Below are 11,582 nucleotides of genomic sequence, written 5' to 3'. Positions count from 1 at the left end.
GCATGTGGCAATTACCTCTCCTCTCAGCAGCTTGTGGCATTCCCCTCCTCTCCCCTCCTCCCTTCCTCCTCCTCCCCCTTGTCTCCCCTCTCCTTCCCCTCTTTGCCGTCCTCTCCCCTTCACACACCCCTCTCTTCCTCTCCCCCTAATCTCTCTTCCTCTCCCTCCCCTCCTCTCCCCAATCCCACGCCAAACCCCCGCAGAGTGCTCCCCTCTCTCCAATCTCCTCATCTCCCCCTCTGCCTCCCAGAGCCCTGCGCTCGTCTCCGCTCGCCCCTTTCCTCCCTCTCCTTCCCCTTCGAGAGGCGATTAGAACCCACCCCCCGCCCCCACCCCCCACCCCCACCCCCACCCCACCCCACCCCAACAAGGTGCGCCTCCTCCTCGGTGCATCAGTCCTGCGGCGCTACGACGCGCTCTGCGTTCGGTGGAGGTTCTCCTTTCATGTCGTTAACCTACTTCCACCCTGCATCAGCACACTTGTTCATTATTTGGGAGACGGAGCTGAATAAGCAAACTTTATACAAAGCAAACATTATCCCCCCCCCCCCCCAGTTGAAAGACCTTTTTCAAAAAAAAAATTCCTTAATTCTTTTGCGTCGCACGCCGGAGACGGAGGAAGGAAGAAGGAGAAAGCAGGCGGCACCGAGCACCGACCGGGAGAAACACGTTTCGCCCGACGGACCCCGCTGCCGGGATTATGAATGGAAATCCGAAAACATGATTTCAAGTTTCACGATCCTCTCGCTTCCCGTGGTCTCCTTTCGTCGAGCGGCTTAGCAACGCAAGTGGGGGAAACACGGCGACGCTCATCAAACTCATCAAACTCATCAAATGACTTCGACTTTTGCGCGGAAACGACGAGTTCAATCGGAGCGTTTTTTTTTCGTTTTGGGCAATGTTTTTCCCATTGGATTTCACAAATCCTCAACGACAAATATGACGGGGGACGGTCGACGCGCGTCGCTGTCGACGTCTGAACGCCCGAAAAAAGTGATCGAGCTCCGGAAAAGGGTGGTGGGACGCGGAGCGGTTACTCTCCCCAAAGTATCCATAGAAAGACAGACCGGCAGATGTGCAGCGTGTGTGGCCGCAGGCTCCGCGCCGCCAAGAGAGTTATTATTGCTCCGGTTTCCAAGATGGAGGCTCGGTGGGCCCCCCGCCGCCCCCGCCCCCCGGAGGCTCAGTGACAGTGCTGTAGCAGCGGGGAGGTTAAAAAGTCTCCGGCCGGACACTCGTCTTCCCGTCGGGGCCGGACAAATCGCTCTCCCTCTCTCTCTCTCTCTCCCCGACGTCCTAATCGAATATGGGGAACGCCATCCGTCTCCCCCGCCTCCCCCGCCGAGCCCTCCCGAGACCCGCCGCCAAGCAGGAAGTGGGTTAACGGATAATGATGTAACAGGCCCCCGCCACCCCGGCCACCCCGTCCACCAGCCCCTCGCTTTCCTGCGGGAGATAGATGAGCACCATCAGCCCCCTACCACCCTGCTAACGGATGAGTGTGTAAACGGATACCCACTACTTCCCCCAACGCACACACACACACACGCACGAAACACACAACAACAACAACAACACACACACACACACACACAGACACACACACACATACACAGGTCCACAAGATACAAGATGTACACATGGGCATGCAGATGTTCAGGGACTCTCTCTCTCACACACACACACAAAAACGCATGCATGACTACACAAAAGAGAAAACCCAGTGCTGTATCAGCACACACACACACACACACACACACACACACACTAACAGATGCACACACAGTATAACAGATTCACGTACGTGCACACCCAGAGACAGTGAAACAAAAGCACATATGGACACACACAACAACAACAACAACAACAACAACAACAACACACACACACACACTCAATACATGTCTACAAGATGTACACATAGCCACGCAGATGTTCAGGGACTCTCTCTCACACACACACACACACACACACACACACACACACACACACACACACACACACACACACACACACAGTGTAACAGCATGTTTCACACACCTTCAACCTGTCCCTGAGCAGCATCCTCCTCCTCCTGTCTGTGGTTCAATGTCACACACGCAAACAAAAACACACGCACGCACACACGAACACACACACACACACGAACACACACACACACACACACACCCTTTAGAATCTGTCGCTTTTGATGTTCCCCGTCCTCCATCAAGTCGTCATTGTCTCCTGCTTTTACTGCTTCTCTCTCACCGGTTACTTCCTGTTCAGGTTCTGCCGGGGGCCACGTCCTGGAAACGCAGCACAAGGTCACGCGGTGGAGGCGCGTCTGTGCTGTTTGTTGTCCGTCGGCTCGTTGTTTTGTGTACGACGGCATCTCGATGCATTTGTTTTGGAGGATAATATTGTGGCATGTTACAGCGGGAAGGCAAACACAGGTTGCCATGAAACTGGGTTGCCATGGTTGAAACCTCATGTATATGGCAACCATTTAAATGAGGTTAGAGGGGGCATTTCATTCAAAGTCAGAGGTTTGCCTCATTCTGATCCATTGTTCTGTTCATTTTTTTAGTTTTTTTTTTGGAGGGGTCGGGATATTTTTGATCCAAGGTTGCTGTTCGTTTTTGTGAGTGTTCATCCGTATCCCCTTTTTACTGACCACAACTCTACCCTACGCTGCTTTACGAGATCCACCTCGCCAGTGTCGGCCCCTGGATTGTTGCCGGGAAAGGAGGTCCCCGCCACCGCCAATGGAAACAGCACAGAGGAGCACGTGCGCAACGCAAATACATTGTTTCTTATAGGTGTCAGCTGTAAGAGAAAGTGCCAGCTAAAATAAATGGTTAAATATGGGATCGTATGCAATGCATCAAAATAATCTAATAATGGGATTACCACTTTAACCGAGTTGTAAAGGAGAAAATATTTTCTTACACAGTTGTTTTGCCTTTCTCTGTTGGGATGGGGATAACGTGTGACTAGTTTGAGCTGATCTCTGCTGTGTTGCAATGTTATTTTCTGTGCTATACTGCGTTTCTATTTATTATCATGTACCACAAGTTATGCTGCCTTAGTTCTGTTGCCAAGTGGGGAGCTGTTTAAACGCGGGTGAACCCGCTAACAAAAGGCGATTGATGCCTTTCCCATTAGCGGGAGAAATGCCGGAAAAACCTTTTTCTTGGTGTGTCACAAGATGGCGTGTTAGGGTTCCAGTGTGATTGGGGAAAAAATAGTAGGAGACAGAGGAGACAGCAACTTAAACAAACGACATAAAACATTAAAACTCGGGGGAAAAAAAAGTACTTTGAGCCGTTCAAAAGAATGGGATCGTCTGTGAACGACCGAACACTACAGCAGGAGCAGGAGAGGAGAGCCTCCTTCGGCGGAGAGGAGAGCCTCCTCCGGTTCAGGGACCGGCTTGGGGCGCTGCTGGAGCGATCCGGAGCCCGGCGGGCCAGACGGGGGGTTCTCCGCTGGGGTCCCCTCGGAGCCATCCCCACAGCCACCAAAATCAGCGCGTCTACCCGGATGTCCTGTTCACGTCAGAGCTGATCGCCGCTGCCGTCTGTGGCAGGGTCATTTGACCCGGGACTGAAACCCGGGTCTTACCTTTCCCACTAATGACAAATGACAGATGTTAGAAGGTGTTACCGGCTTTTTGGCGCAGTGGGAAAGGGGAATAACATCAATAATGCATTTATCCTGCTTTCCATTTCCTCGCTTTCTCTGCTCTGCTCCGCTCTCAAAACCAGGGAAGGGTTATCTGGTCAAATGGTCACAGTTTAGGGGTATGGGTGAGGTTTGAGTCGTATTGGGCCTGGAAATATATTCACAACCTGCAACTCCATTCGAGTTCAGCAGGAGGAGCCGAACACACCTCAGCTACCTCCTTCAGGGGCTACGTCCTTCAAGAGCTACGTCCTTCAGAGGCTACCTCCTTCAGGGGCTACGTCCTTCAGGGGCTACCTCCTTCAGGGGCTACGTCCTTCAGGGGCTACGTCCTTCAGGGGCTACGTCCTTCAGGGGCTACCTCCTTCAGGGGCTACGTCCTTCAGGGGCTACGTCCTTCAGGGGCTATGTCCTTCAGGAGCTCCCACTTCCCTCAGATCAGACAGCGTTCACCTCAGAGACGCAGAGCAGCAAAGACGTAAGGTCGTTTGTGTGGAATAAAGGAGAGAAAAGAGAAAGGAGAGAAAGGGAACCACGAGCGTCCAACTGGGAAATGTCGTTCTTGTCAGCTTTGAAGTCGTGACTTGAAACTTGTTTGACCCAAATTCCCCCCACCTAATGTCACCAAAGCAGACGGAGCCTACAGCACACTACTGGCTAAAATGGTTGATTAGACCTTGATAAAACCAAATCAAATTTAATTTCAGTAACATTTAAATAAACAACATGGACTAAAATATGAATTAAGACAAACGTATGTGTACTATCATGAGTAAAGTGTCCTAAATATGATATATCAGTGAGATATATCCTTTCAAAGTAATTAAGTACTTTGATTAAACTGTTCTGATGCTTTGCGTTTTTCATCGGTCGTAACACATTATTATGGTATTTATTTGACTAAAAGGGACTTCTAAGGTGTTCCCTTAATTTCAAACTGCTATTAATGAGTCAAGGCATCCAAACCAAAGACCAAAATCCCTGCAAATGTATGGACCAAAAAATACAAAAAAATACTTCATACTAAAAAAAGTGGGATATCAGTAAAACTAGTCAGTCACATTAATAACATAATCAGACCTGGCAACCCTGATGGGATGCCATCACAACACGCTCCCGCACCACACACACACACACACACACACACACCAACAGGCGGTTGAGGTCTCCAAACGTAAACCTCCTCCCTCCACGCAGACGGGACCCGAGACCAAATCCATCCCAGGTCTCTGCTTCTCTCACCATCCACACACAAGTTCCCGCAAGAATCGGAAACTTGTCGCCCCTTCAAAATCAGCTCCCAGACCAGCCGGCGCCTTATCTGCATCTGAGCGGAGGGCCTATTCAGAGCGAGGGGGATAAGACGTGAATAAGTGGATTTTCTCTTTCAGTGTTTTAATTCAATTTCCTGCTCGACACAAGGAAGCGCGACTCCACTGTTTTCCTTTGATCTCAACGTGTTTGCTTGGTAATCTAGAATTAGTTGCAGTCGTGTTGGAGAGGATTTATGGAGATGGGGCTGAAGGGTGTACTTCAGGGTGTGTGTGTGTGTGTGTGTGTGTGTGCGTGCGTTCCTGTTGTCCAGTGTCTATGTATGTTAGGTGCAGTGTGTGTATGTGGCCTCTGTAGTGTGTGTGTGTGTGGCTCCAATATGACACAAATGTGATTTTTGTATATTTAGTGTATGTATGCAGTTGTGTGCCCCTTGCAGCCGCCTGTGCGAGCGCCTCATGTCAATTATGCACATTTTAGTGTTTTTAGAGCTATTTTGCATAATCACCAGGTGTCATTTCACTGCATATACAGTATGTATGTGACAAATAACCTCTTGAATCTTGAATCATGTGTGTGTGTGTGTGTGTGTGTGTGTGTGTGTGTGTGTGTGTGTGTGTGTGTGTGTGTGTGTGTGTGTGTGTGTGTGTGTGTGTACGTGTGTTTGTACTTGTGTGTGTGTGTGTGTGTGTGTGTGTGTGTTGTGTGTTTCCATGTGATCCCATTCCATTGATGAACGGACTGTCGTACATAATGTGTCATTCAGTGTGTGATTCAGCACCAGGGACAGTTCCCTCAATCGATGACAGATAGGGAAGATCGGTCCTGTTCTAAACCGCCACGTGTGTCCTTGATTGTTTAGGTACTACAGTGTGTTTCTGTCCGTGTGTGTGTGTGTGTGTGTGTGTGTGTGTGTGTGTGTGTGTGTGTGTGTGTGTGTGTGTGTGTGTGTGTGTGTGCGCGTGTGTGCATGCAAACATGCTTATGTGTGTGTCGTTCCTGGTGTGTGAATACAAGTGTCTGTTGTTGGTGTCTGTTGGTCAGCTTGATTTTTTTGTTGCTGTGTGTGAGCCCGTGCATAGTGTTCTGTGTCTGCACGTGTGTGTGTGTGTGTATGTGTGTGTGTGTCTGTGTGTGTGTGTGTGTGCAAGAGATATACTGTCTGTGAGTGTGTGTGTGTGAGTGAGATTTATGAGCATGTATTAGTGCGTGCATCCATCTGCGTGAGTGCCCCTGCACATGGTGTCCTTTTCTAAACCGCGATGTGTGTCCATTTTTGTTTGCTTCAATTACAATGATTAATTATTTACACACACACACACACACACACACACACACACACACACGCATAAATTATTGTTAATCAAAATTATTAATTATTTATCAGTATTAGGGAATTCATAGGAAATTCATTAACCCATGAAACACAACAACTTCTTTGACTGTTTAGGTTGAAATCCACTACAGTGTGTTTCTGTCCTTGTGTGTGTGTGTGTGTGTGTGTGTGTGTGTGTGTGTGTGTGTGTGTGTGTGTGTGTGTGTGTGTGTGTGTGTGTGTGTGGGTGTGTGTGTTGACATGTGTGTGTGTGTGTGTGTGTGTTGTGTGTTTCCATGTGATCCCATTCCATTGATGAACGGACTGTCGTACATAATGTGTCATTCAGTGTGTGATTCAGCACCAGGGACAGTTCCCTCAATCGATGACAGATAGGGAAGATCGGTCCTGTTCTAAACCGCCACGTGTGTCCTTGATTGTTTAGGTACTACAGTGTGTTTCTGTCCGTGTGTGTGTGTGTGTGTGTGTGTGTGTGTGTGTGTGTGTGTGTGTGTGTGTGTGTGTGTGTGTGCACCTGTAATGCCTGGTGTCCCTCAGGGCTCTGTTGCTGGGGATCCTCTCGCTCTCGCGCTGGTTGAAGGCGTAGCGTGTGTATGGGTCGTCCCCCGGGCGCCAGCGCCGCACGCTGAGGTAGCTGCGCTCGTCGAAGCCGTCCAGAAGCTCCTCCCACTCCACGTCCGACATCTGGTGATCAATCAATCAATCAGTCAGTCAGTCATTTACACTTCCAATCGGATGGTGAGTTTGTCAACTCTCTAAAAATCAAGATCAACAAATACCAAAAAGTCCTAGGAAGGAGTATACATTTTGTGTGACTGGGCAGTGAGTGTTTGGGTGTTTTTAGAGTTCCCCGAGTGCTTTAGGAGCTTGTTTCATTTAACGGAGATGGAACAGAGAGGCGGTCGGATCATTGGTTTCTGCCGCAATTACAGCCTTTAACTGTTGTTGTGTTTTATCCTCTCTCACCCCATATCTTGCTGTGTTGTGATGTTCTGTGGAGCTGTTTATTATGATCTATCGCCAGTTATCCTCCATTAGGGCTGTGTACAGTGGAAGACACTGGAGGAGTCCTCGGTGTGTCTAGTCCGGCGTCTGAATTTCCCTGTTACTTTACACAGCGGAAGCGACCGATTCTCCGGCAATCAAAAACAAAAAAAAGAAAATAATGAAATAAAAATTCTACGCAGCACTTGACATCAATCTTCTAACAGCCGCTCGTCAGAGAAACAGAGAAGAGCCGACAACAAAGCAGCACAGCTGCAGCTCTCAGCTTCCAGGGGTGTTTAGCTGTGTGTGTGTGTGTGTGTGCGCGTGTGTGTGTGTGTGTGTGTGTGTGTGTGTGTGTGTGTGTGTGTGTGTGTGTGTTACTGTTATATTATTGAACATCTGTGAAAGAAGGAATTACAGATGCACAGACAGCGAGAGAATTCCTGAATGTGAATGGGAGTTATATTAAAAAATATAACATAACAATATTTTGATTTTAACTCAGGTTGCACTATATGATGTGGGTTTTACAAGCTCAATGTTTTTACACGAGTCTCTTCAATTTAGAGGATTTGGAGGGTTTTGTGATAAAATAAAAAAAGATTTGGGAAAGAGAAGAGTTTCATGTTCAGACGACCTTTTATTTAATAGTATTAATTTCTCACAGTGTAGACAGACAGATGGACAGAGAGACAGACAAACAGACAGACATGGCTTTGTGCTCTTTGCAAGATAAAGAGACAGAAAAACAGAATCTATAGAATGCACAAGTCATCATTCTGTCCTCCTCCTCCTCCATTTCCAATTACAATTCAGTTTCAATTCACTGATCTTTATTGGTATGAATGTCAAGAGAAGGGAATTTAATGCTAATTGGATTTAATGCAGTTTAATGTGTGTGTGGTTTTATATAAGTGAGGTTTGCGGTGTGTAGGGTGTTTACAGTTTGTGTGTATAGGGTGTGTGCAGAGTGTGTGTGTAGGGTGTGTGAAATTTGTGTGCGTAGTGTGTGTGTAGGGTGTGTGTGTGTGTAGTGTGTGAGTGTAGGGTGTGTGCAGGGTGTGTGTGTAGAGTGTGTGTGTAGGGTGTTTGCAGGGTGTGTGTGCGTAGGGTGTAGGAATGTGGAAAAAGGTTGATGCTGTCTTTGAGAAAGTCCATAGATTACACAATAAATGACATTTTCTTCCACCCCTCCCGTTACCTCTATCTGCTCTCTCTTACTCATCTCTCCCTCCCTCATTTCCCTCTCTCTCGCTCTCTCTCTCTCCCTCTCTCTCCCTCTCTCTCCCTCTCTCTCTTGTTTCTCGTTGTAAACAGAGCCCAGAGGCAGGATATTTCTCTCCTCAACGGCGTTTCAGCGCAGCGAAACAAACACACACTGACACAGAGTGGAGATGGATGGACACACACACACACACACACACACACACACACACACACACACACACACACACACACACACACACACACACACACACACACACACACACACACACACACACACACACACACAACTAGAAAACTATGCATGCAGACAGACACAACACACACCCACATAATCAGATACAAAAACAATCTTATACACACACACACACACACACACACACACACACACACACACACACTCTCTGTCTTTCTCTGTCACACACACACAAAGTGGGGATGCCACACACACTCCCAGTAAAGGATTTGTCAGGGTCACAGTTATTATGTCGCAATAAAACAAGGTTTGTGTCGGAGCGGCAGCACGGATGGAAGGATCCAGAAAATGAGTGTCACTCTTTTTATTCCGTCTTGTCTACTTCTTCTTCTGTGCTCATTATTCAGCCGTACGACTTGCTGATGCGACAGATTGTCTAAATGGAGCCATTAGAAGACCGGGAGTCACTGTGTGTGTGTGTGTGTGTGTGTGTGAGTGTGTGTATGTGTGTGTGTGTGTGTGTGTGTGTGTGTACGTGTGTGTGTGTGTGTACGTGTGTACGTGTGTGTGTACGTGTGTGTGTGTGTGTGTGTGTGTACGTGCACGTGTGTGCTTGTGCGATCACACGAGTCTTTGGCAGGTTGCTAGTTTGTCTCTTGGTGGTTGTAACAAAAAGGGCATGAATAACAAGAGTGTGTGTGTGTGTGTGTGTGTGTGTGTGTGTGTGTGTGTGTGTGTGTGTGTGTGTGTGTCTGTGTGTGTGTGTGTGTGTGTAGCTCCTATATACTGTATTTTCACTTCCATATAGACCTCATATAGTGACACATATGAGACAATTATACATATATATATGATAGCAAAAATCCTATATTTCATAATCATCATATTAAATCCCTCATCAGTTCCATTTAGAGCAGAGGTAGAATAGAGGGAGAGTAAATTATTGGGAGAGTAGAGGTAGAAGGAAGTAGAGTAGAGGTAGAGTAAAGGGCGGTAAAAGAGAGGAAGATAGAGTAGAGGTTGATTTTTACTACAGGGAGAAGCAGAGTAGACTGCTGTGAGGTAGAGTAGAGGGAGAGCAGCAGAATGGCGAGGTAGAATAGAGGGAGGTAGAGTAGAGGTGGAGTATAGAAGGAAGTAAAGGGGGGTAGAGTAGAGGTTTGACTCCAGTAGAAGTAGAGTAAAGAGTAGAGAGCAGACATATAGAAGTGTATAGAAGGAGGTAGGGTAGAGGTAAAGTGGGGGCAGAGTAGAGGAAGAGCACAGTCGTGGTAGAGTACAGGTACAGTAGAGAAGAGCACAGAAGGAGATAGAGTAGAGGCAGAGTGGTGGCAGAGTAGACTAGAGGTAGAGTTGGGGAAGAGTAGAGGGAGAGTAGAGGGATGGAGAGGTAGAGTAGAGGGAGGTAGAATAGAGGTAGAGTAGAGGTAGAGTACAGCAGAGGAGATGTAGAGTAGAGACAGAGTAGAGTTGAGATCGAGCAGAGATAGCAGAGATAGACTAGCGGTAAAATATAGTATAGGCAGAGTAGAGATAGAGTAAAGGTACAGTAGTGGTAGAGAAGAGTAGACAGATTAGAGGTAAAATAGAGGTAGAGTATAGAAGGAGGTGGAGTAGAGTAGAGGTGGCGTACAGTAGTGGACCTCAAGGATTATATAGATTATTATTATAACGAGTATGTGATGGAAGAGGACCAGGACCGGAACAATCCAAGGAAAAGAATGAAGACAGACTCGGCAACCGAAACAGACGATCTAATCCCCAGCGCTGTAGAGGTTAGTGTTTTGGATAAATTAACAAGAAGCTGGACTTGGTTTGTCCACTTCTCCGAGACATTTCCGAGATCAAAGCCAGCCATGATTTCCTGCATGGTACGGTCGGCGAGATGCAAAAAGACAACGCGGATCTAAAAACCTCCACGAAGCATCTCACAACGGAGATCGAGGTTTTAAAAAATAAAATAAAATAATGAAAGAGACTATCCTGGATATCCAATCCAGAAGTACGCTGGACAACATCATTTTTTCTGGGATCCCATAGAACAACACAGTTTCTCCAGAAAGCATGGTGAAAGACTTCCTCTACACCACCCTGAAACTCAACACGGACACCGGGAAGCAGATCACCTTCCATCGTGTTCACAGACTGGGACACTGCGTTCGGAACCGTCCCTGCTCCATCATTGCTAAGCTTGAACACTTAAATAACAAGGAGCTGGTAAAAAGCGAAGGACAAGAACTGAAAAGAACCACCCTGGGTATGTACGACCAATTCCCCTGGGAGATCAACGACCGACAGAAGGTGCTGTACCCCATCCTGAAGGAGAACCGGCAGAAGGGTAAACGCGTATCGTTGGTTGTTGATAAACTTTTTATAGACAGTCTTTATTCCGAGACTCCTCCACCACACCCTAGTTATTCTGACAATTATATATGTATTCTGGTAATTATATATGCGAGATGTAGAAATTAGCATCCTATCTATTTCAGGATTGAAAATATTGCTCACTCTCATCATCTCACCTTCCTAATCCCTCCCTCCCTACTTCTCTTATCATCTCACCTTCCAAATCCTTCCCTCCCTGGGCACGGTAGTATAGCTTTTGCCTTGGATGCACAGTGCTGCTGCATGGGAAAACTACAAATCCACAACCATCACCCCCTAACTAAACTCAATGACACCCATTAAGTTTGTGAATGTGAGAGGGTTGGGCTTACCAGCTAAACGTAGCAAGATCCTCACCAAGATGAACCCCAGCTTCTATCTACTGCAGGAAACTCACCTCACTGCATCCGAGCACCCCAAACTCAAAGCTAAATTGGTTAATCAGATGTTTTCTGCATCATACAACTCAAAAAAAAGTTGTTTCCATATTGATCAATCAGTATCCCGTATCAGAAT

General features: G+C 47.2%; 1 protein-coding gene across 1 annotated transcript in view; it reads right to left on the bottom strand.

Annotated features, from left to right (window-relative positions):
* galnt14 (UDP-N-acetyl-alpha-D-galactosamine:polypeptide N-acetylgalactosaminyltransferase 14 (GalNAc-T14)) overlaps positions 1-11,582 on the bottom strand; it is a 181,435-nt gene that overhangs the window by 139,325 nt on the left and 30,528 nt on the right. Inside the window, exon 2 of the mRNA XM_079996889.1 lies at positions 6,789-6,958. Within this exon, the coding sequence (XP_079853015.1) occupies positions 6,789-6,958 (170 nt within the window). The remainder of the gene's footprint in view (positions 1-6,788; positions 6,959-11,582) is intronic.

Source organism: Zeus faber, assembly GCF_960531495.2.
Source record: "Zeus faber genome assembly, chromosome: 2".
NCBI lineage: Eukaryota > Metazoa > Chordata > Actinopteri > Zeiformes > Zeidae > Zeus > Zeus faber.
Note: the sequence above shows the minus strand (reverse complement) of the source record. Positions and strands in the feature narration are given on the sequence as shown.